The sequence below is a fragment of the Tamandua tetradactyla genome, chromosome 13, assembly GCF_023851605.1.
Source record: "Tamandua tetradactyla isolate mTamTet1 chromosome 13, mTamTet1.pri, whole genome shotgun sequence".
Taxonomy (NCBI): domain Eukaryota; kingdom Metazoa; phylum Chordata; class Mammalia; order Pilosa; family Myrmecophagidae; genus Tamandua; species Tamandua tetradactyla.
Window position 1 is genome coordinate 72,789,178 of NC_135339.1, and position 27,969 is coordinate 72,817,146.

A 27,969-nucleotide genomic window follows, 5' to 3' on the forward strand; every position below is an offset into this window, starting at 1 on the left:
TGAACTCATCTGCCAAGCCTGTTCCCACCTGCAACATAAGGCATTGAAAGGTCTCAGAACCTTCATATATGAGTCTGTTTGCTCCTTTCACGTTTCCACCCATCTATAAAAGATTTGTGGGTGAGTTGAGAGGTCTGGAACCCAGCCACAAGAGCCATTGAGAAACAGCATCTGTTTTTTTAAATGGGTGGCACCAGCATGTGAAAATGTTCAGACCAGGCCCCTTTTCTCATGTAGTGGTGTTTGTGATCCGTGCTGGCCTGCAGGCTAGCTGAAGCCACCTCCAGGCTGGGAAAGGGTGATTGTCCCTTTAGGTTAGTAATTAGGGCTTCAGTTACAACTCCGACACCTGAGCTCTCTTAGAGACTTGACCTTGGGCTGGTGTGCATGTGGCTCCTGGAAGCTCAGCAGATTGGGTGTTAGCAGGACTGGTCAGTAATTCACATCAAAAATTCAAGGTGGTGAAATCTCATGATTCTCTCCAAAACCATCTGCTCCCCTACTGCAGAGCACATCTTTTAAAATTTATTTTTGGTGATCTTTAATTTTAATTTGATTTCTAACTTACAGAAAAGTTGCAAGAATAGTACAAGAAACTACCATATACCATTTGTCGAGATTCACTGCATTTTGCCCTATTGACTTTGTGTATGTGTCTTTCTGTATTTCTCTCTCTATCTGTCCATCTAACTATCTAACCTATCATCTATCAATCATCCATGCATTTTTAGAGTAGGTTGGAGACATTGTGCCTATCACACCTAACTACTTTAGCATGAGTTTTCTAAAAACATGGGCTTTCTCTTACATAATCACAGTATACTTATATTGTTTCCCAGTCCAGGATCATCTTAGCCCATCTTTTTACTATGGGAGGAAAGAAGGAACAAACAGTGATTCGTGGGAACCTGCTGGACACCAGGCATGGCACCAATGATTTGACATGTGTTGTGACATTTCCTCTTCTAAACGACCCTGTGGAATCATTTTTTATTTTCCCTATTCAGCTTCAGCCTGGAGAAATTCAGTGACTTGCCCCAGAGCCCCCAGTTAGTCACTGGGGAAGCCAAAACATAGACCTTGGTCTGTCTAACCCTTCCAGTGCCCTAACACTGGAGCCTGGTGGCTGTAAAGCACACACTTGTTACCCTATAAAGACACGAACAAGCATGTGCAAATGATGAAGCTGCTTGTAGACATATGCATGGGTCAACAGCTGGGTCACACAGAGAGGGAAGGCAGAAATGCGTGGGGACAGGAGTGGCAAGGACACGTATTTCCTATTTATGCTAAGCACAGCTGGGGAAAGTTATCGCCATCCTGGGCCTTGAGGTCAGCTTGACAAGGCTTCTGGGGGCAGTGGAATTTTAGAACTTAGAGCCACAAAAGCATAGATATTTTACAACTGGAAAGGACTTCAGACACAGAGGTCACTTCCCTCATTCCAGACGAGGGAAGACTCAGGCCCACGAAGGGAAACTAGTTTGGCCCTGACATCCATCTGGTCACTGACTGAGCTGGAACTAGACGCTGAGTCTTCTGACTTGCAGACTCAGGTTCTTTCCACCACCACTGGGTTTTTATGGTCAAACCCTTTTTATTATTTATTCTCTACCTTAACTACCACTGACCTGGATTCCATTATTTGGAAAAATTGTATCTGCTAAAGTGCTTTTAATAAGAAATCAATTAGTTGCCCATTTTTATTAATCAAAGACACAGACAAGCCATTTAGACTTTCTTATCTACCTGAGGGTATAACCAGTGTGACCAGGTTGATAGAAAAAAATAAAAAACAACCTCAAAGTACGATCTCAGTCTTTGGGTCTTTGAAATGTCAAAAACAATGCTTGGATACTAGTGGTCAAAAGAGGGAGAGGTAAGGGATATGAAATTTGTTTTTTTTCTTTTTTCTTTTTCTGGAGTGATGCAAATGTGGTGATGAATACGCAAGTATGTGATGATATTGTGAGCCATTGATTGTACACCGTGGATGGACTGTATGGTGTGTGAAGATATCCCAATAAAAATATGTTTTAAAAAACAATGCTTGGGTTCCCACCTCCTTTGCCATATTATTACCTGCAAAGACCCTTGCGTACTTGGAGACTCTAGATTGTGACTTACTGAACCGTATCATGCTGCTTACTCAAAAAGCACTCAGGAAATGCATTTTTTAAAATTTGAAAACTTTGAGACGCATTCACTTGAGGGCCCTTTGTAAGGATGTCTGCAACTTGAATAACTTGAATACATCTCTTTCTTTGGTGACTGGCGCCTGGGAGGGTGGTTATTCTTCAGGAGGCATATTCGACTGCCAAGCAGCAGCGGTTGCTGAGCTCATGCTCAGATAAAAGTGTCTTGAGTTGTTCTTTCAGTCTGGAGGAGACAATGACAGGCACTGGCACTCGGTGCCGGGTCACCAGGCAACTGGACAGGCAAGGAGCTGGGACGGGCCCCAAACCGCCCTGCCTGTCTGCTCTGCCGTCCAGCACAGATGAGCCTAGGCTGACCACAGCAAAGACACACAGGTTAGCAGTGTGCGCTGCTGGAGAAGACCCAGGCAGGGCACCCGGCTGTAGCCCTCCTGAGAATAAACTCAGAAGACCAGCCATTTTCCCTGCTGGAAAGCTTAGCTGGGTCTGTCTTCCTGTGAAGCACTCACCCTAATGAGAGGCAGAGACCCTGCCTCTTACCAGCGTTCTGCCCTGCATTCCTGGAGAAGGGCTCAGGCCTCTTTAGCCAGCCTGGGTCTCACCAGTTTCTCAGCTTAGGGAGTGCTCCATTGCACGCCAGGGAGACCCTGGGATGCTTTGGGAGCAGACTGAGCCCTGCTCTGAATTGTTGCTCCACCTTGGGAGTGCTTGACCTCTGGGCATCGCTTAGTGGGAGGTCTGAAAGGGGCTCTAGGGTTTCTCCAGTTCAGGGCTAAATCATAAAAGAAAATTATGGAAATTGATTCTAATTGTCCCCAGCGCAGATGAGACAAATGAGGGCTTTTCGTGGTGCAATTACCTGAGCATTAGCCCTTGTTCGGGATGAGACCTCAGCTCCATTCCCACAACATTCATTACCTTAGCAGAGCTGGACCCACATCAAACATAATTATCATAGAAAATGGTGATTATGCAAACTTAGGCTCTGATATTAGAAGTGTTTCAGGGTTGGAAAATTGCATTCTTCTCTTCCACACTGGGCTGACTTATGGATACTAATTCTTGAACCTCCCAGAGATTCCAGGCTCTGATTAAAGTCTGCATGAATCAGGCAGACACACGTCCTCCCTCTATGAGCTTTGATCCTAATGGCCCAGGTCTTGGCTTCCAAACTGTGCTCCTCCAGTTGCTTTGGGGGTTGTGGGGCGGGGGTGGGGACAGTGGGCTAGACCAGAGGAGCCCCTCTTTTGTTTGTTGAGTTTATTGGGCTGGTGAATAAGACTGTATTTGAAGAAAGGATTCCAAGGCTAAAAAAAATTTGAAAACCATGGCCTTAACCACAGATTATAGCTGTGAATGTCTATGTGTATGCATTAGGTTTCCACAAATCCTTTCTGCAATTTCTTTTCTTTATTGAAATTTAAAAGAATTATGAGTTGAACTCTACACAGTTACGGAAGAAACATATCTTCCCTTACTCCTTTCAGGCTCTGCCTTCCAAAGGTAAGTAGTATGACAGGTTGATATGTATTTTCCCTCACCTTTCTCTGTGGGTGCTGGTAGCCTTTCACATTTTTTTATTGTGAAAAATTTCAAACATGCTCAATAGTAGAGAGACTAGTATAATTTACCCCTATTTACCCATCACCCAGTTTCAATAATTATCCAGATTTTACTATGCTTTCTTTCTCTGCTCCTTTCTCATATACATCTTTTTCTTATACAAAAATGGCATCATGAATTTGGAAAATTAACAAGTACAATGAGATTGGCTGTGACTACCGACTGTGCTTGTGCAAGTGGTTTAAGTAAAGGATGAACTTAGGGCATCAGATTTCCAGAACAAGGGAACATAAGTAACATGAGAAATAGTATGTGTACCTTGAAAGAACCAGTTATCTCCTAAAGCCACAAAATAAAAGTTTATGAAAAAAAAGGCATCATTCTGGGGGGTACAAGGATAGTTCAGTGGTAGAATTCTTGCCTGCCATCCAGGTCTTTTGGGTTTAATTCCCAGTCCATGTACTTTCTCCAAAATAAACAAAAGCCAACCAAACAAAAAAAAAATTCAACAAATGGTGCTATAATAAAGGATACTCACATGGAAAAATAATGAAATGTGACCCTGCCATACAGCATACCAAAAAAAAAAAAAAAAAGATTAAAAAAATGGCATCATCCTAAGAATGAAACTGATCTGGTTGGGACTAGGATAATTCAGAACACAGGGTAAAGGATGACAGAGTCTGTATTTTAGAACTTAACTACTGTATGAGACTAAAGGAAAAGAACTTTATTTTATCCAAAACCTAAATATTCTGTAGCACACAATCTAACTCAACCTGTTTATATACTTCATTTAAACAACCCAAATACCTGGAGCCCAGAATGGGAACAAGTACTTGTAATTCTGTATAGCTTAATGTAATACCCGGATAATTCTCAGAGAATGTTGGACAAAGTCATACTCTTGAGAGATTGGAGGGAAAATATAGAACTAATAAACTTTCCCACCTGAGAAACCCCTGATGCTCACTCAAACACTGGGGACTCTCACGTTAATAGGCCAACCCCCTGATCTTGAGCCTTGCTCTTGTGAAACTTATTTCTGTAGCTGAGAAGCTAAGCTTATCTATGATATGCCTAAGAGTTACTTCCAGAAAACCTCTTTTGTTGCTCAGATGTGGCCTCTCTCTCTCTCTCTAAGCCCAACTCAGGCTCCTAGGGATGGGCCTGGCCCTGGCACCATGTGATCGACCGTGCCTTCCTGACCAAGGTGGGTAGGAGAAATGTAACAAAATAGGGTGTCAGTAGCTGGGAGAGTTCTAGTGGAGTGAAGAGGCTATTCTGGAGGCTACACTTTAGTAAGATTCAACTAGATAGCACTAATTGCTACAGTTTGCCAAACTCCAACCAACATCATTCCTGTTAACCCTAATGAACACCCAGGGCTCTATCTGAAATCGTACTAAAGTTTCACGTACTAAAATTAACTTTTCAGAAACCTAAAACCTTCAGATGATTCCTAGGTTGGGTAAGTCCTGAAACCCAGAGGTGCCAGTCGCTCCAAGAACATCAACGAGTTCCATCCCCCTATCCTACATTGTCAATACCCCTTTTCAACATGAGAAAAGTTAGAATGGGCATAATCCAAATAGCCCTAAAGGTTGGGAATAGGATCAAAGGAGAAGGAGGAGCTATAATAGAGAAGTTAGGATTTAACAAATGAATATAACTGCTGAATCATTATATTGGTATTTCTTTTTAGTCTCCAGTGTCTTGGAGCAGCTAGAAGGAAAAACTTGAAATTATGGAACTGTAACCCATACCCACCTCTGAAATGTCCTATAACTGATTACCAAAATGTACTTTGAAACTTAATGCTTTTTTGCTTATATATTTCGCAATAAAAAAAGTTTTAAAAAATGTCATCATCCTACATATGCTACTTGGCAGCCAGTTTTTTTACTTAATGGTCTGTTCGAAAATTATATCAGCACATTTGTGTCCTTCATTTAATGGCTATAAGTATTCTACTGTATGCTTGAATCATCATTTATTCAAACATTCCCCTATTGTTGGGCATTCAGGTAATTTCCACAACTTTTTGCCACCTCATAAATGACTACAATAAAAGTCTTGGGGGCGGGCCACGGTGGCTCAGCAGGTAGAGTTTTCACCTGCCATGCCAGAGACCCAGGTTTGATTCCTGGTGCCTGCCTATGCAAAAAAAAAAAAATGTCCTTGGATATAAATCTTTGTGTATTGGTTCTTTTATTTCTGTAGGGTCAATTTCCAAAAATGGGATGGTGGGATCATAGGCTATATATGTCTTTGAACTTTTATTAAATTTTGCTAACATATGTTCTTAAAGGTTTTAGATGTGCAACCTCCCACCAGCAACATATGGTTATGCCCATTTCCTGACATCATGGAAAGCCCTTAATTACTGCTCATTAAAAATGTTGTGAATCCTTTTTGAAAAGAGATGGCATGAAATTGCTATTTTATGAGAGTCTGCGAATGAATTCTTTTTCTACATTCATTTTATAAATTACAGTTTTGCAACCATTGTTTGGGACAAGATAACCATTAGAAATATCCGGATAGAGGAAAAGAGGGAAATGCCTCTTGAAGACTAGCCACTGCTCTTTGTTCCCAGCAGTTTGCACAGCGGAACAAAGTGGGTGCTGGCCGTGTGTTGCACATCTGCAATCTCCCTGAAGGAAGCTGCACTGAGAATGATGTCATTAACCTGGGGCTGCCCTTTGGAAAGGTCACCAATTACATCCTCATGAAGTCCACTAATCAGGTAGGTCTGGGCACTTCCACACTAGTAGGTATGGAATAGAGCACACATTGGTGGAAGGCAATTATATAATTTTTTTATTTTATTATTTTTATTTTTGTTTTATTCTTTAGTTTTGTTTTATTTTTAAAGAAGCTGCTGTTATTATAAAGAGGTGATACACAGCTGGCCTACTGGTGGTACAGCACAGGGATTTTTTTGTTGGTGGTGCCGTGTTTCCCCTTGAAGGAGGAGAGATTTTCTCTTTCACTCCCCTTCTTACAGGGATGCAAGCCTTTGTGAGGTGCCTAGAGGTGAGGGAAGAGCTTTGGAATGGGGTGCCTATTAACACAAGAAAATTAACTGGTTCCCCGAATAGAAATCCATGCACTTGAGTCTCTTCGCTGTGTTACCACTCTCTCACACAGCTAATGCTACAGTCTTACCTTCTGAACGATGCCTGGTAAGTCTAAGGAGCTAAGAACCTTTATCTGTTGGGGACCAGATATGTTTGTTTCCATTTCTGAGGTCAAAGGGGGAAAATTATACTGTGAATAGTCAGAAGTCTGAATGTTTTGTCCTTTATTCTTCAATTTAATTTTGTTTTACCATCATCACGTCCGTATTATTGATTGCATAGGGGAAATAATTAAGTAGGATGATTTATCTGTGAAAACAAGAAGTGAAAAGGTGTTTCTGCTAGTTCTTGCTGGCTATCCAAAGCTTCTCTGGGGGAGTGGCGCCCAGAAGCTTATCACTCTACCATCTTGATTGGGTTGTCTTTTATTGTTAGTGAATAGTTTTACTTTATGAATCTGAGGGACAAGCATAGGAGAAATTAGTTTCTTAATCAAGACCTGACCTTTGGATACTAAAAGCCGCATCAGCTTACTGGTGATGTTCCCCCATCAACCTAGGGATAGACTCATCACTTATTCTCTTTGTTCCTTCTGCTCAGAAATCCTATTTTGGGTAAATACTCAAAATTCAGCTTGTACTATTAATACAGAGAAATTCATTGGGTTAGTGTTATTTCTGTTTGACAGGTGAGATCTAGAGATGCTAAAATGTTTGCATCAAGATAGAGGCACTTAGAAAACCAAGTGGCAGAATTTGAAATGTAGCCCTAGAGTGTGTTAACTTCTTCATCTCCCACACTGCTGCTGCAGACTGTGGCTGCATGGAGAAAAGCAAGGCATTTGAAAGGAAGGTAGGGGGATGGTCTTGTTTTGACTTTTTCTAATTCTGCCAGGAAATATTCGGTTCAAGGAAATAGGGGAGTGGGGACCCACAATGAGGGTTCCCTGTCACAGACCATTTCTTCCTCTCAGGCCAGAATCAGTGCACTGTCAGTACTGCACAAACCAAACAAATCAAAGAAATAATAGCAGCAACAAATCTGCCACGGCAGCTCCTGGGGTAAATTGAAAGACCAACAAAACAGTCTATTTAGAATTCTCTGTAGACACAGATTGAATGGGAAAACCCCTTTCTAAGTGTTTTATTAAAACAGTTAAATACAGAGGAAAGATGCTTTGGAAACATAAGTAGGTTTTTTCCTCTTTCTTTAAGCCATACAAACTCAACTTTCCCTCAAGCCTGAGGGTTTATGAGCCCCAGATTTTTCTAGTATATTTCTTTTCAAAGAATGCAAGGGCTCACATAACCAGGGCTTGTGACACTGTCTCCCACAATCACCCCCACCAAACAGTGAGTTTTGCGAGCATCAGCCCAGGTCCATGTGTACAACAGACACCCTGGAACCGTGGTTTAATGAGCCTTCATATCCCAGTGAAGCTCCCTTGGTATAATGCAGCCCAGGGTAGACATACATAATTAAAAAATGATGTCTGGTAACCATGGGAATCAGGAAAGGGACTGTCTTAATAATGAGCTCTTTTGGTGAAGTTAGTAAATAGGTCTTTTGAAAGATGAGATAAAAAAGAGTGCTTTCTCGTACTTTCTTTTTATCAAGGTATAAAATATATGTCATGAGTGCTTAAGGTGCACTATCTTAAGTGTACAACTTTATTAAATATTTTTTACATGTGCACACCCATGTAATTGCCACCCATATCAAGATTTAGAATGTTTTAAGAACCTCAGGAGGTTGTCTCATGTACCCTCCACCCCATGGAGATACACAACTCTGATTCTATTACCATCTATTACTTTTAACTATTCTTGAATGAACTTCAGAAAAAAATGGAATCATACTTTGAATTTTGTTTTATACTGTCAAAATGCAAAAGTCCATTGTACTCCCTTCCTTTCTTTCCTAGGCTTTTTTAGAGATGGCTTACACAGAAGCTGCCCAGGCCATGGTCCAGTATTACCAAGAAAAGTCTGCCGTGATCAATGGTGAGAAGTTGCTCATCCGGATGTCCAAGAGATACAAGGAATTGCAGCTGAAGGTAAAGCATTCACTTGTTCATTCAGTCACTCAATAAGCATCAGATGAGTGTCTCCTCCTTGTTAGGCATTGACCTAAGTGCTGGCAGGTAGAGATTTGAAGATTACTTACTGCCTCTGAGGAGCTCACATGGAAAGGCAAACCATTACAACATGACAAGAACTGTGCTCATTGAGGTAAGCACAGAATGCAAAGGGCTGCTTGAGACAGGATGATAGGCCAACTTGGGGCCAAGGAAGATTCTACAGGGGAAATGATATTTGCACTGAATCTTAAAGGATGAAGTAAGAAGGGAACAGTGGTTGCTTTTCAGTGTTGGAGTTCCAGGTTTGAGCCCTTGAATACCCTTCTCTGCTCACAGCTTCTTCACTAGCTTTTCTTCCTCTGTCACCACCCTTGAGCTCTTATTCTCTCCTCTCTCTGCCATATTTATATCTTAAGCCCAATTGGAGTCCTCCTAAACATTGCATAAGTAAATTGGTTGCTGTCAGAACTAGGGATGAATTCAGATAATTCTAAACAGGCATGAATTCAGATAATTCCAAACAAATTTTTTTCTCATTTTAACTTGTTCTATATTTCTTTCTGCTTTCTGTTTAGAGAAACATGCAGAAATTGCAAAGTTCCCATATTCCCCCTCAACCCCACAGTTTTCCCTATTGCTAACATTTTGCATTAGGGTGATTCCTTTGTTAACAACTGATGATATAATATTATTATGATTATACTATTAACTATAGTCCAGAGTTTACATTAGGATTCACTCTGTGTTGTACATTTCTGTGATTTTTTTGTTTCCATTTTTATTCTGGTAACATATATAACCTAAAACTTCCCATTTTATCCACTTTTCAATTATGCAATTCAGTGGTGTGAATTCCATTCACAATGTTGTGTCACCATTGCCATCTACATTTCTTTTTGCTTTTATTTTCTTTCTTTATTTTTGTTTTCTTGTGAAGTTTAACATATATACTGAAAAGTGGCTAATTATATAAATGTACAGTTAGGTCCCATAAAGCCACCCCAAAGTAAAAAGTAAATGGAGCACTGACATACCCCAGAGGCCCTGTGAACATCTCCACATGCTCTGCCCCTCACTCTCCACTTTCCTGATTTGAAGTTAGTCATTTCCATGCTTTTCCTTGTTCTACCACCTACATGTGCCTTCTTAAGCATAGTTTGCTTTTACCTAATTTTGAACTTTATATGAACGGAATCATACTATGCTCTTTTATGTCTTCTTTCATTCAACATTATGTCATCCATGTTGTTGGGTGTGTTTGTTTATTTTCACTGCTATATAAATTTCCATTGTATGACTGTACAATTTGTATTTATCCATTCTGCCAAAGGACATTTGGGTTGTTTCCAATTTTAGAATGTTAGGGATACTACTGTGAACATTCTCAAAAATGTTATTCTGAAACACAGGTGCATGAACATGTAACTAGATATATAACTAAGACTAGAATTTCTAGGTCATAGGGTGTGCATACCCTCAACTTTACTAGATAATAGTAAGCTCTTTTAAAAAATGGTTTTCCCAAATTAACACTCCTACTGGTAGTGAATGAGAGTTCCCAGTAGTCTACATTCTTGCTGATACTTAATCTTTTCTGACTTTTTAATATTTTCCTGTCTGGAGGGAGGATGTATTGGTATATTATGGTTTTATTTTGTTTTTTCCTGAATATTGATTGAGGTTGAACACTTTTTCAATGTGTTTATTGGCTATTCCATCTGAATTTTCTCTTGTGGGATTTTTTTAAAGTCGTTTGCCCATGTTCTCCTTTTGGATTGTTTCTTCTTATTGGTTAGTGGGAATTCTCTAAATTGGAACACCTAGTTCATTTGTATTTATTGTAATTAATATATTTGCATTTAAATCTGCCATCTTAATTTGTGCTTTCTACTACCCCATATAATAGAGATTTCTAAGCTCACTTTAGCTCTTTCCACATTTACTCAGGGTCCATTTTGTTCTAGACCCACAGCCCTTAAACAGCCTTAAAGGTAGAAATCAGAAGACAAAGGCAGAGTAGTTGTTTCTAGCTAGGACTAGCATTCTGACAAGTCTACATTCGTAGATTAGTAATACATCAGTTGCCAAAATCCTGATTCTTCTTTGCTTGCATTATTGCTTCTAAAGTTCCTTTGCCAACAGTTCTGCTTCAGGCATAACCTGGCTTTTTTTCCTATCTAATGAAAGCATATTGCTTTTTTCAGACAAGTAAGAGATTTCACCCTGTCTTCTACACAGCCAGGAATCCTAGGGGAAACTCTGAGTTTCCAGTGGAGCTTTGGTCTCCAAATGAGATGCTGTCATAAATTTCTAATTAGGATTAAAAGCAGTAACCGGCTTCTTAAAGTACCAAGGCACTGTAATACCTTATTGAGGGAGATAGTGGAATGGTACAAAAACCATGTGTTAAAGAGGTGAGATGTTCCAGGTTTGTATTCAGCAGGTGTTTGTTGCTGAATTTGTTGCTGTTTGTGCACACTGTGGGGGAGAAACCGGGCTGGATGCCACGGATGTGGAGGTGAGCTCGTGCAGGAGTTCAATATCTGTTGGGAGAGAGAAAGCATGAAACATAAAACCCTCAAGAACCATGTGATCTGTGCCAGATCAGAAGGTGGTGGTACTAGTTGAGGCTCAACTCTTTCCTACTTTAATGGGTTTGGGCATGTTTCTTAACCTCTGCAAACTGCAGTTTCTAGACTGATAAAGAACTGTACTATGAACTCTTTGGTTTTAACCATTTTTTTCCATGCGTTATCTCTTTTGAGTCTTACAATCATTCTACCCTGTGAAGCATGTAGGGTGGATAATATCAGTAATTATAACAGTACAACAAAAATAATCACATATATCTTTGAGTCCTGGTACTTTGGGTCAAGAAGTGTGCCAAGCATTTTACATACATTTTCTACTTTAATCCTGACATCAGTCCTGCCAGACAGGTATTATTACCTCAATTTTGCAGATGAGGAAACTGAGGCTAATAGAAGTTTAGTAGTAACTTGCCCAACATCATAGTTAGTTACTGAAAGAGCCATGATTAAAACCTAGGATGGTTTTGATTTTGCACTGTACCTGGCATCTCTAGATTATGTTATTATGTCTCCCTTGACCAAATGAAAAAACAGAATTTAGGTAATTTACTGGAGCGCTCCAAAGCAGTAAGCAGCAGAGATAGTAATCTCATGGTGCTTCTGAAACTTTAATGTGCCTACAGATCAATTGGGGATCTTGCTAAAATATAGTTTCTGATTTAGTAGGTCTGGGACAGAGCTGTGATTCTGTGTTTCTAACAGGCTCCTGGGAGATGCTCTTGCTGCTGCTGATCCGCAGGGTACACTTTGAGTAGCAGGGGTCTAGAATACATTGTTTTTGAACCTTTAGTAAGGGTTTTCTGCTCCCGCTGTCACACTGCCTTTCAGGGTCATTATGAAGGTCTCCTGGGTTAACATGTGAAAAGCATAGAGTATGCTTCATGATCCCTAGTAATGCATGCTACATGATCCCTATGATGTCATGAATCAGCTAGAACACTCTCTGCAAGTAACAGAAATTTCTCTCAATTAAGCATATAACTTAGGCCAAAAAAATTTTTAAAAAGAATTTTTAAAAAATCTTTTTTTTGACCCACATAAGTGAAAAGTCCGGGAGTAGCTCTGGCACAGGCATGGCTTGGTTCAGAGCCTGATTGATAACCCTCAGGTCCTGGTTTCTCTCCACTCAGCCTTCTGCAAGAGAGGCTCTGTTCTTTCAAGTGCACCCTTGGATGGCCTCTGCAGCCCCAGGCTCTCTCCTCTAGGTGGTGCTGCAGTGGCTTCGGCAGCTGTGTTTTTTCAATCTTCCATTTCCTTCAACAAGAAAGAGCCCATGATTTTCCTACTAGTTCCCACGGAAGTCCTGAGAGTCACTCTGATGGGACTAGCTTAGGACTTGTACCCATCCTGGAAGTAGTCTCTGTGAGGGAGGGCGGGAGGCAGCACTGCAATTGGTTCCGGAGGCATCGCCTGCTCCATCCTGGAGCCAGCCACACCTGCATCTCTGGAGTGAGCCCTGGGAGGAGCAGCTGCTGCCAGGAGATGGGAGAATGGCTACTGGGGAGAGATTCAGTAAAACCCTGTCTCCAAATATGTCTCTGGACCACAGACACCACCTCAGGGGGTTCCCCCGAGAGCTTGCAGAGGTGGAGGGAAAATTCAATTGGCCCTTTTCCTCTAACTTTACCTTTTGCCCACCAGGCAAAGTGGAGCTAGAGAAAGGAGCAATTTTAAGGTATCTTTCATCTCCTTTCTTGAATGGTGTTTCTTCATGTCCATATTTTATCTCCCCTTATAGGGGTTTTATTCCTCCGGGTGTTTGGGGCAGGGACTTCTGCATAATAGGTGCCTGATAAGGTACCAAATGAATGAGAAAGAGAACAACTGAAGGAGCCATCAAAAGTGAGTGTTTTCCTCTGATATTAAAGAAATTGAAGTTCTTTACAGTGTCATTAGTTCCTTAGTTCTGGTCTTGTTTTCATCAGTAATGAGCATATTTTTGTACTGTGTGCTCACCATATGCAGCTGACATGTACCATATGGCCATCCTAGTTCTTAAAATATCCAGGTACTTCTGTGTAGGCAGGTAAAGAGCCACTGGCCCCGACTCCCCAAATGCTCTTTTCCCATCTTCTTATCTTCTTCCCTGGAGCTCCTGGACTTCCTCACAATCCAACAACTAGAGGGCAAACAGGGGGAACAGCCAGGGCTTCTGGGTTCCTGCCAAGGTTGACATCCTTTCTAAACTGGTCAGTGCTGTGGGGTTCTGGTGGCCGAATGTTTTGAATATGCTGTCTGGACCCCTTCCGATGAGATGGAAAGGCTTCCTCAGTGTGGGCATTCAGGAGGCTGGTCTTCTGAGGAGCAAGCAGAGTTTGACTTCCAACCTTCGCCTACTTTCTGAACTTTTCTGGTGCAAGTTTTTTAGAGGTAGACGTGTCCGTCCTCTGAACCAGTAGGTCACTTGCATGTCTTTGCTTAATGCAAAGTGTTGTGTTGGGAAGTCATATTCCTGCCTTGAGGGGGAGCACGGATCAAGGCCCTAGGGTGGCAGCCCTTTGTTTCAGACAATTGTGGCTCTGGCCAGGTGGCAAGGACACCATCCAGAACAGCAGGAGAATTGCCTACAGCACCCAAGCTCTTGGGCTGTTTTCTTTCCTGCAGACCTGGACAAGACGATTGTCATTCTATGGAGACTTCTCCAATAAGTACAAAATCGCAACATCTTTGACACACAAGGGAACTTCGAGAAATTTTAATTGGCATCTCCTGGTTACTGTATCAGAAGCATTAGGGGAGTTGTCAGGCCCCCTTGCCCAGAGATTCTCATTCAACAGTTTTGGGGTGTAACTGAGAAAGTTTCCACGCAATTGTAGGGTCAACGAGCCTAGAATCAGAGCCACTGGTCTCCCCAGCCTCCTAGTTACAGGGATGGTCTCTGGTCCTGGGAATTGGTCTTGTGAGTGGTCTGTGACACTCTCATAAATCAGCAAATGATGCTTGAGGGGCTTCTCCATGTAAGACGTGATGCTAAAAGCTGTAGTGAATGTAAAACATAATCCTTACTTGGGGGCGGGGGCTTTGTAATCAAACTGGGAAGACGAAGGATTCTTGTACAAAATTATACAAGGTTTATATCATGAATATGTAAGTTCAGGAGCTACCACAGAAGTTAAGTGGCAGACAGCAATGTGATTTAGGAGTATGAAGAAGCCAGAGATTACTGAGCAGGACCTCGAAAGATGAGGAGAATTAGCTAAGCAGAGAGGAGACTTCAAGGCAGAAGGGACTGGTGAGAAAAGATGTAGGGGCTAGAAAGCCCAGTAACAGTAGGGGTGCTTTGATGGGATTTGGTTCTGATGAATTCAGGGCTCATCTGGATGGTTTCAGCATCTTCCCAGGGCTCTTGAGGTATGTAAAACGTCATAAAACTCTCTAGCAGCTCCTTTAATGTAGGCCAAACCCTCTGGGGCTTTTATCCGTGGCGCCTGCCATGCCCTGAGGCTGTTGGTGGATGCCAGATGGGTCTCATTATCCTGCCTTTATAGGTGGAGAAAGTGAGTCTCACCAGCAAAGAGCCTTAACCCCAGGTGACCCAGTAGTAGGGGGCAGAGCTGAGGCTGCTCTTTCTGGTGCCTCCCTCTGTGCCTGTCAGCTCTTCCCTAGGACCCTCTGGGACTTGGAATCTGACCCTTGTCTTTGTTGACCCTGAGCCCCGTGGATGGTCCCCTGTTGGATTGTTGAGCTTGTTCAATGCCATTGCAGAGCGGATGAAAAGATACAGCAGCTGGGATTGGCTTCACAAATAAGCTAGGGGGTGGGGGAAAAGTGGGGATTTAGATGGAACAAGATTGGTCAAGACTGTTGGAGATGAATAATGGGTTCATGGGGGTTCAATATGCCATTCTAGCTACGTTTGTGTGTATTTGAGATTTTTGTACTAGAAAGAATTACAAAAAATTCCATCATGAACCTCCTCACTTGCTCCCATTTCCATTTTTCTAGGGTGGTTGCGCCTTTATTTCACCAGCCTCCTTTACACTTTTAACCACAGAATGCAAGACTGGGCATGGAGAAGAAAGTTGAAGGAATGTTCCTGGAGTTATGAAAAATCAATTTTGTTTTCTGAAAACCTTTGGCCTTTTCTCTCCCCTTCTCAAATGCCTGCTGACAGGGCGTTTGGTCCAGAAAGTACAATTTTCACTCTCCAGTTATCACTTAAAACAGAAGAGCTGGTCCTCTTGTCCTCAGAGGGGCCTCAGTGTCCATGGTCACCAGCCCCGTGTGTAGCTGTTTACTGACTGCCCTGTTCTTTCGATTGCACCCACTGCAGCCCCGTCCTCCATCTGTCCAGCCTGTCAACTTGGAACCAGTGTTATGATACCTGTGCCCTGCAAGGCTGGTGCTGGAGCTGGCTGTGCAAAGATGAACAATCTGGGACCTTGTTTACCTGGAGCCTGTGACTTGAATATAAGTAATTCCAAGAATATTGGGCTGAATGGGGCCCCAGGAAGATGTTCTGGGGTTGGGGGATAAAGCGGGCAAGGGGATGTTTAAGCCAAGAAGAGCTTTCTAGCACCAAAGAGGCACTCTCAACGTGCCTCTTTGACCTCTGGGGGACTTCAGTGGCCATTACATGTTTTCATCTGTGAAGCCTGATAGGCCAGCTCTGCCCCTCACTAGGGACACCCCAGAGGAGAAGGGCATGAGAGGGAGGTGCTGTCTGTGATGACCATGCTATGCAAGAGACCTCAATTCATTCCAGCTTCTGGAATGGCCCCTGACAGTGGCCTGACTTCACACCCTCCCCTGCTAAGCCCACTCAGCTCCCCACCCCCATGCAGCTCCTAGATCCAGCTGCTCTGTCACTAGCTCAGCCCCCTTCTTTCACCCCAAGCTGCCCTATCTGGACTGGAAGTAACAGTCAGGAGGATTTGAAGTTCTAGAGGAGCAAAGGAACACTGTTTGGGACCTTGGGGACTCCTTTTGCTATAGAAAGTCCCTGTCCGATGCCCTTTCCCCTTTTCTGAAGGAGAATTTAAATCTTTATGTTCAGATAAGTTGCTGTGGTACATTTACTCCAGTTTGGTGGCACATCCTTTAGCCCTTGTCTTTTTCCAGCTTGGCAGTATGAGCCACAGATTTGGGGCCCAGGATGTGGCCCTCCCCACCTCACCATGTGGTTCTGATGGCTCCACCAGCTCTCCAGAGCTCCATTCACACATGGGTTGGCCTGTAGGCAGGCCGAGCAGTGGACTGGCCATCCCAGGCTGGACTTTGCCTTGATACAGTAAGGAGCTTCCATTTTTCAGTCCAGGGCGGACAGTTGGAAGAAAACTCAGTGGAATCCATATTGACCATAATCACCTCTAGACAAATGTAGTGTCAAACAACCCTGGCTGAAGGCAGGCGGTTTTAGAGGAGGGGATGGGCAGAGGGAGGCATCTGGGCTTCAGCTTTCTTCCCAGCCCAGGCTAACAGTCTTGTGGGCTTCTTTCACTGCTTGGTCTTGGATCTCTGTTTGACATGCTGGTATGCCTGGGTGATCTGGTTAATTGCAGGTGGTCCCTTATACACTTATAAGGGAGCGACAGCCACAGTCAGATGTTAGGGGCCATTTGCCAAAGCAGTGAGGCCCCTTTTAGGGTTGATCCTATGACTAGTGCTAAATTCTTTTCTTGAAAAGGGGATTTACTGGCTTCTTGACCTCGTACTTTTGCACGACCACTAGGGCAGGAGTCAACAATTTCTTTCGCTTTCTTTCCTCTGGGCATCTTGAGCAGCTGGATGAGAGACTCCTCCCTCCTTAAATATTTTACTCCCCTCCCCTATGTCTTAGCCCTGACCTCTCAATCCGAAACCACCAGCAGCTCCTCCTTCATTCTCTATTTTGCTCTGTGTTTTTCCCAACACAAAGCATTGCTCAACAGCAGTGCAGATCATGTGGGAGGACAGAGGAAAAAGTACTTGTAGAATTCTAGACCCAGATACATCACGTAGCTCACTTCACATCTCCATCTGTAAAGTGATATACATGATGATACCCAATGTCGTATTAAGTCTAAGATTTCATGATTCATTGTAAACTACATAGAAAAAAAAAACAAGGATTAAGAGGGCAGTGGATTACATTTCTTAATAAAACTCTTTAACAAAAGCTGATATTACAGAGTGAGGATTTTTTTTAGTCCTGTTTTTATTTTTTTTAATACAGCCCTATTTCTTTTAAAATAACATTATTGAGCTCTAGTGTCCAAGGATGCACATTTGGGTGATAAACCTATCTTTCAAGAATCCAAGGAAGTAATTACTACGAAACTCAGGACAGTGGCTACTTAGTGGAAAGAGAGGCATTGGATTTGGGGTGAATATCCACGGAGATGACAAAGTTCTATTTCTTGATCAAAGTATGGCTACAAGGATGTTCACCTCAAATCATTAAGCTAACACTTATACATGTAGTTTTCCATATTTTGTCTTTAAAAAGCAAAATAATGATAACATTATTCACATATAATCTTTTAAATCACCTGGAGATACATTTTTATTGAATGGATGAATTCTGTGTAGTCTTTTGGAAGATATTCCTATGCTTTCTTTCAAGTGAATGCCTCTTTCAAAACCTTTTGTTATTATTATTTTTTAATCATCTAATTTTTTGTCCACGTTGGCTTTAGGAGAGGGCTTGGGTTGGGACCTGGGGGCTAGGGTGGATCCTGTGCTGGCATAGCCAGGGCTTTGGACCTCTGGCAAGGCTGGTACCTTTTGGGCTGCATCACATTCTCACAGTGCCTGGCTGCCCACCTCGCAGCTCTGCTTTGAGCATCAAATGACCCCCTGGTGAACATTCTGGAGGAAGGTGCTAAAGTGGGCATGGAGCATGGAGACAATCTCGGTATTAAGATGCCTCTTGTCGAGTTCTGATTTTTTTAACTATATCAATGACCTTGAATGTGTCTCTTAACTCAGAACCACTGCTGGAGTCACCACCAACATAGAATGCAATGCTCCCTAGATTTGTGCAAGGAAGAGATCCAGTGTCCACCCATGAAAAATGTGAGGCTACAGTCAGTGAGCTTCAAGTCTCATTCCAAGTTTACAATGCTTTTTACCCCTCCCTCCCTCCTTCTCCCTCTCCTTCCTTCGTTCCTTTCTTTCCTTTTCTGTGTAATAAACGTATATATATTTATTAATTAGGGAGGCGGTGAGAGCATGCTGCACTTTCCCAGCACGTGGATGAGCTTGGACACCAGGTTCTCTGGACCATTCACCCGTACCTTGCAGCATTATCTGCCATTCCTCATCCCTTGAACTAAACTTGTTTCTTCCCCACAAAAGGCACTTTTCCTCCATTCGGTGAACTGAGCAGCTTCGCGCCGGTGTTTGTGAGGGTGTCTCTGATCTGATGGTGATCTCTCTGACTTTGCCTAGAAACCGGGGAAGGCCGTAGCTGCCATCATCCAGGACATCCATTCCCAGCGGGAGAGGGACATGTTCCGGGAGGCAGACAGGTGAGGCCCTGGACCCAGGTCTCAGGGCAGATCCTGGGCCAGTGCACTGCTCTCCCATTTCCTGTTCTTAGGGGTATTTGAGTGGAGCATGTCCTGCCTGTGCCCTGTCTATCAGCCTCTCCTGGCCCCACCTTCTCATGTGCTTGATGAAAAGCATCAGTACCATCCAGATGTTCTGCTCAGGTTATAGGGAAATGCAAGATGCTAGGCTTCCTTTCAGCTTCTCCTTTGTTGGAAAGGAAGACAGGAAAAGGGGTCTGTTAATATTTGGCCCTTTGGGCATACTTACACTCTCCCAAAAGAGCCTGAGTGCATGTATGTGTGTCTTCTTCTTAGAGTCAGCTTTGATTTCTCATGAGCTGAATATAGATGGTCAAGCAGTTACTTGACCAGAAGCTTATTCTGAACATTGAATGCATTCAGTTTCCGACTCATTTCTTCCAACTGAAGTTTGCAACCATGCCAGACTGGGGCTGCAAGTTGACCACAGGCACTCCTCTACAGACAGAGTTTGTGTGGAGAGCAGAGGTGGAAGCAGCTGGCATAAACACATAGCCACACATCTTGTGACTCTTACCCAGGGCTGCCACAGAGGGTGCTCTGACCCCACAGGAGCACGCCTGAGCCAGGCTCTTTCCCCACGGTGATTCTGCAAAGCCGCATCTCCAAATTCCCTGCTCAGGGAGGGCCGCGTGGTTTTCCTTTATTGGGGAACCAAATGAAAAATGCCCATCCTTTCAGAATACCCAGTATGTGATTCACTTGACCTGCTTAACAACCAAATGGCCTTCAGAGCTGTGTGTGTGTGTGTGTGTGTGTGTGTGTGTGTGTGAGAGAGAGAGAGAGAGAGAGAGAGAGAGAGAGAGAGAGAGAGAGTGTGAGTGACCATTCAGGTTTGGGATTTTTGTTTGTTTGCTTAGATTTTCTTTAAGGCATGCTTGAAGCCACACACTACCAACTGCAGTTCCGTGGCAGAGTGTGGTGGAGACTGGGCAGTTTGCCTGTGAACCTTGTGCAGGGCGGCTTCCTCTTCTGGGTTTCAGTTTCTCCATGTGAAACACCAGGAGGTCAGGTCTCTAATGAATCTTCCAACCCTAAAATGCCTCCTAATTATCTGTTTGGTGGATCTCTTAGCCTCTCCCCACCCCAACCCCCATAAATAGCATCCCTCTTCCATCCCAGGATCTAATAAATTGAGGAATAAACAAGAAAAGTCGCGGTCAGGAGGTCATCTTTATCCTGACAGCAGCCAGCTGGAGGAGTGACTTCAAGTTTTGTAAGCCAAGAGGCCGGCTAATTGAAGCCCCAGGTTAGGCAGTCTTACCCCCTGGGCGGGACCAGGCACATCTGGCCCCCTGCCCCACACCTGCATGCCCCCTGGGAGAGTCCAAGCCTGCTGCCCAAGCACAGCTCATTTCCAAGAGGAAGGATCATGGGGTTGAGCCAAACCAATCCAGTTATTCTTCTCCAGTTCTCGGGAGTGGAAAGAGTAAAGGGCAGAGAGCAGCTGGACAGTGCTTGGATAAAAATCCCCCTCCTAGGGGAGAGGGAAGGGCTTTCCCCCGGACTCTCCCTCTGTGCGATTGTGTATCGTCGTGAGTGATGAGTGTACAACCAGATCGGGTTAATGGGTCCAGTTTATCTGTGTGTGAGGCTGTGCATATCTGTGTATGGGCAGGGGCGGGGAGGGGAGCTGTGTGTGCAGATTTGAAAACCTGCTCCCTTGCTTACTCGCAGATATGGCCCAGAGAGGCCACGGTCTCGCAGTCCAGTGAGCCGGTCTCTCTCCCCACGGTCCCACACCCCGAGCTTCACCTCCTGCAGCTCTTCCCACAGTCCTCCAGGCCCTTCCCGGGCCGACTGGGGGGATGGCAGGGACTCGTGGGAGCGCTCACCCTATACCCGGAGGGAGGAGGAGCGCGACCTGGCTGCCTGGAGGGAGAACGGGGACGACAAGAGGGACGCATGGGTGCACGACCGCAAACACTGCCCCCGGCAGTTGGACAAAGCAGAGTTAGAGGAGCGACTGGACGGAGGCAGGGGCCACCGAGAGAAGTACCCGAGGTCTGGGTCCCCCAACCCACCTCACCCCGCATCCAGCCACAAGAGCCGTGAAGACGGCTACTACCGGAAAGAGCCCAAAGCCAAGGCAGACAAGTACCTCAAGCAGCAGCAGGATGCTCCTGGGCGGTCCAGGAGGAAAGATGAGACCAGGTTGCGGGAAAGCAGGCACCTTCACCCTGAGGACTCAGGCAAGGATGATGGGCTGGAGCCAAAAGTCACCAGGACCCCTGAGAACACCAAGTCCAAGCCGAGCGAGAAAAATAAAACCAAGAGACCCGAGAGAGACCAAGAAGGAGCCGATGATAGAAAAGAAAACAAAATGGCAGAGAACGAGGTAATGATGCATTCTCTTTCCCAGGCCAGGTGAGGCCGGTTGTCTCAAAAGAGAACAGTGGTAACAATAACAATAATAATAATGATGATACAACGAAAATGAGCGGTTATTTATGGAATGCTTACTATGTCCCAAGCACTGTGCTAAACACTTTATCTCAATTAAGTCATTTAATCCTCACAACAACCCTTTGAGGTTGGTGCTATTCTTGTTACAGATGTGGAAACTGAGGCACAGAGAGGTTAAGTTATTTGCCCAAGGACACACAGCCAGGAAATGGAAGAGCCGGGATTATACTCAGGCAGTCTGACTGCAAATCCCTGTGCAGACTGCTGCCGTCACTAGAAGTTAGGGAGGAACATGACACAGAGGCCTTCTGTGGTCCTGTTTGTCCAGGGTGGAGTGGCCCTGGGCTGTTTGTACCCAGAGTCTGCTAAGGGAGATTAGATCTTTGGACAGTTCAGTCTTGTCTCCTTCCAGAAGCATCCACCAATCCTGGGGCTTCGATGAGAGGTGGTAAAGGAGAAGCGGCCACCACCCACTAAATTATACAGGGTGCCCAGGGCTTGGCATGTTTCTCTAGATACGGGCAACTGCCCACAGTATTTTACTTCCACTCTAATAAAAATGCATGGCAATTGGCTGCCACCTTTCATCCAAGTATCTAAAAGGGTTTGGCAACCTTCTGCATTGCTTCATTTGACACCATGGGTCAGAGAAGGACTCTGGGTATCAGGTATAATTGTAATTTTGCTTATATTTCTTCCTTGATAGAGCCTCCTACATTTTAGTGGGTATGGGATAGTAGAGGGTTGGAGTGGGGTCTGTATAAAGAACCTAAATTTTAAAATCCTGCATGCATTGTCTTCTAGTCACCCCGATCCAGGAGTTGGTGGCAGCGAATGTGTCCAAATAATAAGCTCAAAACTCAACTCCAGGAATACTTAGGAGTCACACATGGGACTGCTATTCCAGTATTCATTCCTACATGCATTAGTGGAGCACTACCCAGCTTAGTGGTGGGTTAGGTACAGTGAATGGGACATGGTCCATGTTATGGCAGAGACCAAGATCTCATGGTGGAAACAGGCTTATAGAAAATTCTTGAGATGCCATGAGACCCAGGTTGGAACAGAGCAATGGCTGAGCTGTTCCTTGGGCAGTTCTTAACTCTTTTCAGGGAGAGGAGGAAAGTTGCAAAAATGGGGTGACATTGGAGCTGGGGATGAAAGATGAAGAAAAAGGAGTGTGGCATTCTCAGTAGAAGACACAACACGGGCAAAAATGAAAAAGATTGTTTAGGCGAATGTGGAGATACTCACCATCGCTACAGCCATAGGGCATATTGAAGGAAACATTTTTTTTAAGTAAAATTGTGACTTTCATACAAATAGGAAATGACTATATGTCAAGGATTTTATTTAACTCATAATTAATGATGGAACAAGTAAGATGTGAAAACATCTTCAAAAGAGACTCCAGAGAGCAGCCACATCTATTGGCAATCAGGAATACCAAAATGAAGTTGCTAATAGATGTAAAACTGGCCTTTTCTGCAAAGAACAGGAAATCAGTTGCATGTTTACCAGTTAAAATTCATTTTCATCTTTACAGACAAGAATCACTTGCATTACTCTCAGTTTTCCTGCAACTTATAGATTGGAAAAGTATCTCAGTCCAAGATAGATGAAATATGTGGAACCCTATATAATCAGATATCCCAGTAGAGTGTACTAGACAATTGCCCAGCATTTTCTCAAAGGAACACCCAATAATCTTTTTTGTACATTTCAAAGCCAGCCACAATTTTTTGTGACAGGTCTAGCTTGGTGAAGCACAGGACGTGAGATTGTGGGTGAGTTGGATACACCAAGGGCCTTTTGTGCCTCACTGGGGTCTTAAACTGGATGACCCAGTGAATGTTTTTAAGTAGAATTTTTATGCTTGGAGGTGTCAAGGTGCTGCTGATGGGTCAGTGCTTCTAAAAAAGGCACAGAGGGGCAGAGAGTATGGTCCGTAAGCCTGGACCTTATATACATACTGCCAGCCTGCAAACCCGCCGTCTCCTGAGGCACCTGGGAGAAGATGCCCCTTCACACATCTACCCACACTCTTAAACTCTCCTTTTATAACCCTATTTGTCCTGCCATTCCCCACCCCCCATGGCTTTCACTGGTTTGCATTATGTTGCCCCTTTGAAGTGAGGCACATTATGGATTATCCCCAGGGGACCTGGTACACACATTGAAAAAAGGATCCCAGTCAGCACCAAGGGTTTCCCCCAATTCTATCTCTCTAGTTAGTTCTGTCTCCTAGAATCCTAGGGTGGGGTTGGTAGTACTTGTCGGGTCCCCAACAGATTGTTTCTGGGGGCTTGGAGCCAGGCAGCCTGATACTGTTTGTTGGAATAGCAGCAGAATGGATTTTCCCTCACCGATCTCAAACTTGAGAATAACTCAAGTTCATGATATTGAGAATAACTCGCATCCCCCAAACCCTAGCCACTCCTGAAGTCAGATAACAGGGTTGAGGAACAAATGTCCTTGCTGTTCTTTCAGTATACCAGGCACGTCCCACTGTGGGGCCTTTGCATGGTCCCCTTCCTAAGAGGCCCTCAATCCCAGAAGTCTCTGTGGCTCATTCCTCACATCCTTTGAGACTTTACTCATCGTGACTTTTCCCTCAAGGTCTTTCCTGGCCACTCTTTAAAATCACATTTCAACCCTCTTCTCCCCCACTTTCCTGTTTTTCTGTGTCACATATCACCTTCTACCCTGTCACCAGATTTCTTTGTTCATTTTGTGTAGTGTCTGCCCTTGCCTCCACCTCCCCCCACCCCACCCAAATGTAACCTCCATGGAGGCAGGAATTTTTGTCTGCTTTGTTCTCTGCTATATCCCTAGATTTGGGCTGGCATGTGGTGGGCATTGGATAAGTATCTGTTTAACAAATGAATGACTGAGTCCCTAGTCTGCAGGCAAAGTGCTGGCTTCTGAGAACTGTGTCACATCCTGTTCTCTTGTGCCTCAGTTTTCTTGTTTGTCAAATGACTGTGTGAGCACAAGGTGACTGTGGGACTTCAGTGAGCTAGAGCTCATTAGAAACCCTCTGAGATCTCTGGAGAAAGTGCCTGTGATGGAGAACCCAGGGTTGTGCTGCTCCGTGCTGATGGGTGGCAGACCCATCTGTGAGACCCCACTGTGACCATGAGACAAGAAGAAGGAAATAAATCAAATCACTGCATCAGGAAAGCAAATGGGAAAGAAACACTCCTCCCCATTACTGAAAGGGGGGGGGGGGGATCATAGGCAACAGAATGAGATGCCTACAAAGGGAAGTCAGGCAGGTGACCCTGGTCAGGCAGTGTGAGTGAAGCCAGTGGGGTGAGGGGGGACCGTAGTTGTCAGAGGAGGAGGTATGTCCCTGCTGTCACCATGATCGTTATTAATGGGTAAATGATCCCAAGGCAGTTCACATTCACCTCTTCTGCTTATCTTGTCTATAGGCTTCCTGCCGCCCAAGACATTAGGCCAGCTTTCAAGACAGTGTTCTGCCTCCATTTATCTGTGTGGCCTTGAGAAAGTTACTTAACCTTTTAGGAGCCTTGGTTTCCACATCAGTAAAATAAACATAATAGCATCTCCTTCATGGCATCTTTTGAAGATGAAGGAAATGTCATCTGTGAGCACACCAGACAGCTGCTGGCTGTGCTCAGAGTTGTGGTTTTTCTCTGGGGCTCTCTCTTTTCTCTCTCAGTGTTCAGTGCTCCCTGTCATTTGGTTTGTTCTGTTCTGCTTCTTTTTTAAGGCTGAAAAAGAGGAACAGGAGGGCATGGAAGAAAGCCCCCAGTCAGCAAGCAGGCAAGAGAAAGAAACAGAGTCCTCTGATCCAGAAATCACAAGGAGAAGAAAGGTAACATTTGTCCCAGATACCAACAGTTTAGCCATACCTGCTCTACAGTCACTGGGGACCAAGTCCTGCCCGTGACCCACGGAGAGGAGCCTGTCTGAGACCCCCCTTTCCCCAAATGGTCCATCCCCCAGGCCCCTGCACTTCTTGGATGATGACTCTTGCCTTGGCCCTTAGACAGTCCTTATTGAGATGATCTTTACCCGCCTGCTTGGACCCTGCCACACACTCTAGGGACTTGGCTGTGCTTCTGAGAGAAAACCCAGAAAAGACTCAGACTTCAGAGCCAGGCTTCCAAAATAGAACAGCAGGTCCCTTGGGGAATTTGGGCACTTGAGCTGGGGACCTGGGCAGGCCCAGACCCTGATATTAACAAGACATTTACTATGCTTGTAAAGATTAATTTACTTTATTTGAATGACAAGCCCAGTTACAGTCCTCCTGGGCTGGGGCTGCCATGGCGAAAAGAACTGTCTTGGAAGGTGGCCAGCTTCATGCCTTCCCGGTTAGTGGCAGGAGGGATGGGTGCTGACGGCTGGGAAGCTGACCTCCTAAATCTACCTGCTTAGTCCAGATGCTGCTGGGGACAACAAGGGTAAAGTTTCAGAAGGGGTCAAGTAAGAACTGTAGTTGAGGACATTTCCCCATTGCTAGGAGAGGATGCTTGGGGGGAACTTTGTGAACCACTTTGGCCCAGTTATATTTCTGATGCCCCAAATGCGAGAAAAATAGCTCTAAGCGAGCTGATTTATTTAGAGTTTCTATCTTAATTATTCATCCATTCAAAAATGATTTATTGAGCACCAGCTACCTGCCAGGGGTTGAACTTCTCTGTCAACTTAAGCACAGTGGATTAAGCATGAAGGGCTTATTCCAAATCCTGTGCAGTTTAGAACCTCAAACTAAGGATGAGTCAGTGATGTTTACACCTCCTAATTGTCCAGTAATTGTTCCCAGCTAGAAGTAAGAATGCTCAGGATCCTTCTGGTTTGAGGGTTCTTTGTGGTCCAGGTTTGTGCTCTCTGGATGAACACCAAGATCCATTCCTAAGCCACCCTCTGACCACTGTCCTGCATTTTTGTACAGGAGCAAGATTGGGACAGTGGAAGTGAGGCCGAGGGGGAGAGCTGGTATCCCACTAACATGGAGGAACTGGTCACAGTGGATGAGGTGGGGGAAGAAGAAGATTTTATCATGGAACCAGACATCCCAGAACTGGAAGAAATGGTGCCCATTGAACAGAAAGATAAAACCTGCCCAGAAATATGCCCCTGTGTGAAGACCACCTTAGCTCTGGATTTGGCCAAGGATTTTACCAAGGAAGGTGCCAACACCATAGGCAGTGGGGCCACAGAAATCAGCCTCCAGTCGGTCAGAGAGCTGCCTTCCACTTCCAGGAGCTGTCCCAGTGACATGGACATGGAAACGCCAGGCCTAAATCTGGCTTCCGAGCAGAAGCCAGCTGAATGTGAGACAGGCCACTCACTGGAGGCTTCACATTGCTACGAGAAGGAGACAAACGGAGCAGAGAGCTCAGATGTTCTTCTGGACGCCGCAGTTCAGCAAATGTCTTCCCCCAAGCCAGCCGAGGAGCAGGCCCGGCAGCCTAGCCCATTTCTCCATGACTGCAAGGCCAGAGAGACCCCCGAAGATGGGACACGTGAAGGCAGCCCTCTGGAGGAGAAAGCCAGCTCCTGTACTGAAACCGGCCTCCAAAGTCAGCCTTGCCAAGGAGTGCTGAGCCAGGGTAACTACTCCCCTTTTTCTCAGGTGCAGTTGGGTTGATGGGACCGCTGCTCTCCTCAGGAAATGTGTGGGCATGTGCAGGCTGGAAGGAACATAAGGAAGGTTTCAACTAACAGTAAAGCTGGTGCAGAAGGTCATTTAGTAACAGAGGCAAGCATCTCAGAGCCTGGCAAAACTGTTAGAGCTTTTAGGCAAATGGCAAGAAGGAAATCAGATAGGAGACCACTAGTTTTCTGAGAAGCTAACTCGGGACAGTCTTCTCTGAATTCACGGAGGCCCAGATAGAGTCTGACAACTAAAATTAGCGTGGGCTGCCAGCAAAAGGTGCTTCAGTTCCTAGGGGTCAACACGCAGCCCCTCATGGCTGTGTGGCAGAGGACCACCCAGGCGGTTACTTCTGTGAGGCCTGAGTGATGGGGACAGGGTGTGGAAGCAGGGAAAGGAGTGGACGGCAGAATGGATGAGGGGCTCACCAGAGGTCCAGTGTGTCCCCTTTCTTGCTACCTCAGGCCCACTTTTCTCAGTGTCTAATAGTGAAACAAGGCTTGTCCTGGGACTGCCTCTACCCCTGTGGAGGTGACATCATATCTGTGCCCAGCTCTGTGACATTATGAAACAGAGAGAGTTTTAAATAGACTAAGCCTTGTTTTATCTTCCAAGTGGAAAGTAAGATCCATCAAGGGCTATGGGGGGGGGGGGGGCAGGTGGGGGAGTAGCCCTTACATTTCTCTCATTTTTAAAGAAAACCTGCTGCTTACCTTGCAGGGAACAAGAGTCAGGGGGCAGAAAATATAGAGGAAAGGCTTAAAAATAAACATTTCAACCCACTGCTACGTGGGTGGGAGGAGCTGGTGGTTGACCTGGAGGTTTGGGCTTTTCTCCATGTCAGCCTGGCTGAGCTGAGCTGTGTTGGATCTGAGTCTCCATGGCAACTCTGCCGTGGATGGCCTTCTTGTTGCTAGAGAAACCCCGAGGCCCAGGCTCTGTCTATA

General features: G+C 44.7%; 1 protein-coding gene and 1 long non-coding RNA gene across 2 annotated transcripts in view; one reads left to right on the forward strand and one right to left on the reverse strand.

The window, feature by feature from the left end:
* Window positions 1–27,969, forward strand: part of RBM20 (RNA binding motif protein 20) — a 204,995-nt gene that overhangs the window by 162,284 nt on the left and 14,742 nt on the right. Inside the window, exons 6-11 of the mRNA XM_077126006.1 lie at window positions 6,322–6,468; window positions 8,727–8,858; window positions 18,845–18,924; window positions 20,662–21,322; window positions 25,130–25,234; window positions 26,318–26,978. Coding sequence (XP_076982121.1) covers window positions 6,322–6,468; window positions 8,727–8,858; window positions 18,845–18,924; window positions 20,662–21,322; window positions 25,130–25,234; window positions 26,318–26,978 — 1,786 coding nt within the window. The remainder of the gene's footprint in view (window positions 1–6,321; window positions 6,469–8,726; window positions 8,859–18,844; window positions 18,925–20,661; window positions 21,323–25,129; window positions 25,235–26,317; window positions 26,979–27,969) is intronic.
* Window positions 25,690–27,891, reverse strand: LOC143654282 (uncharacterized). Its single transcript, XR_013161739.1, has 3 exons — window positions 27,736–27,891; window positions 26,718–27,059; window positions 25,690–25,808 (listed from the first exon to the last, which is right to left on the reverse strand). It is a non-coding gene; the product is annotated as an uncharacterized LOC143654282 (long non-coding RNA).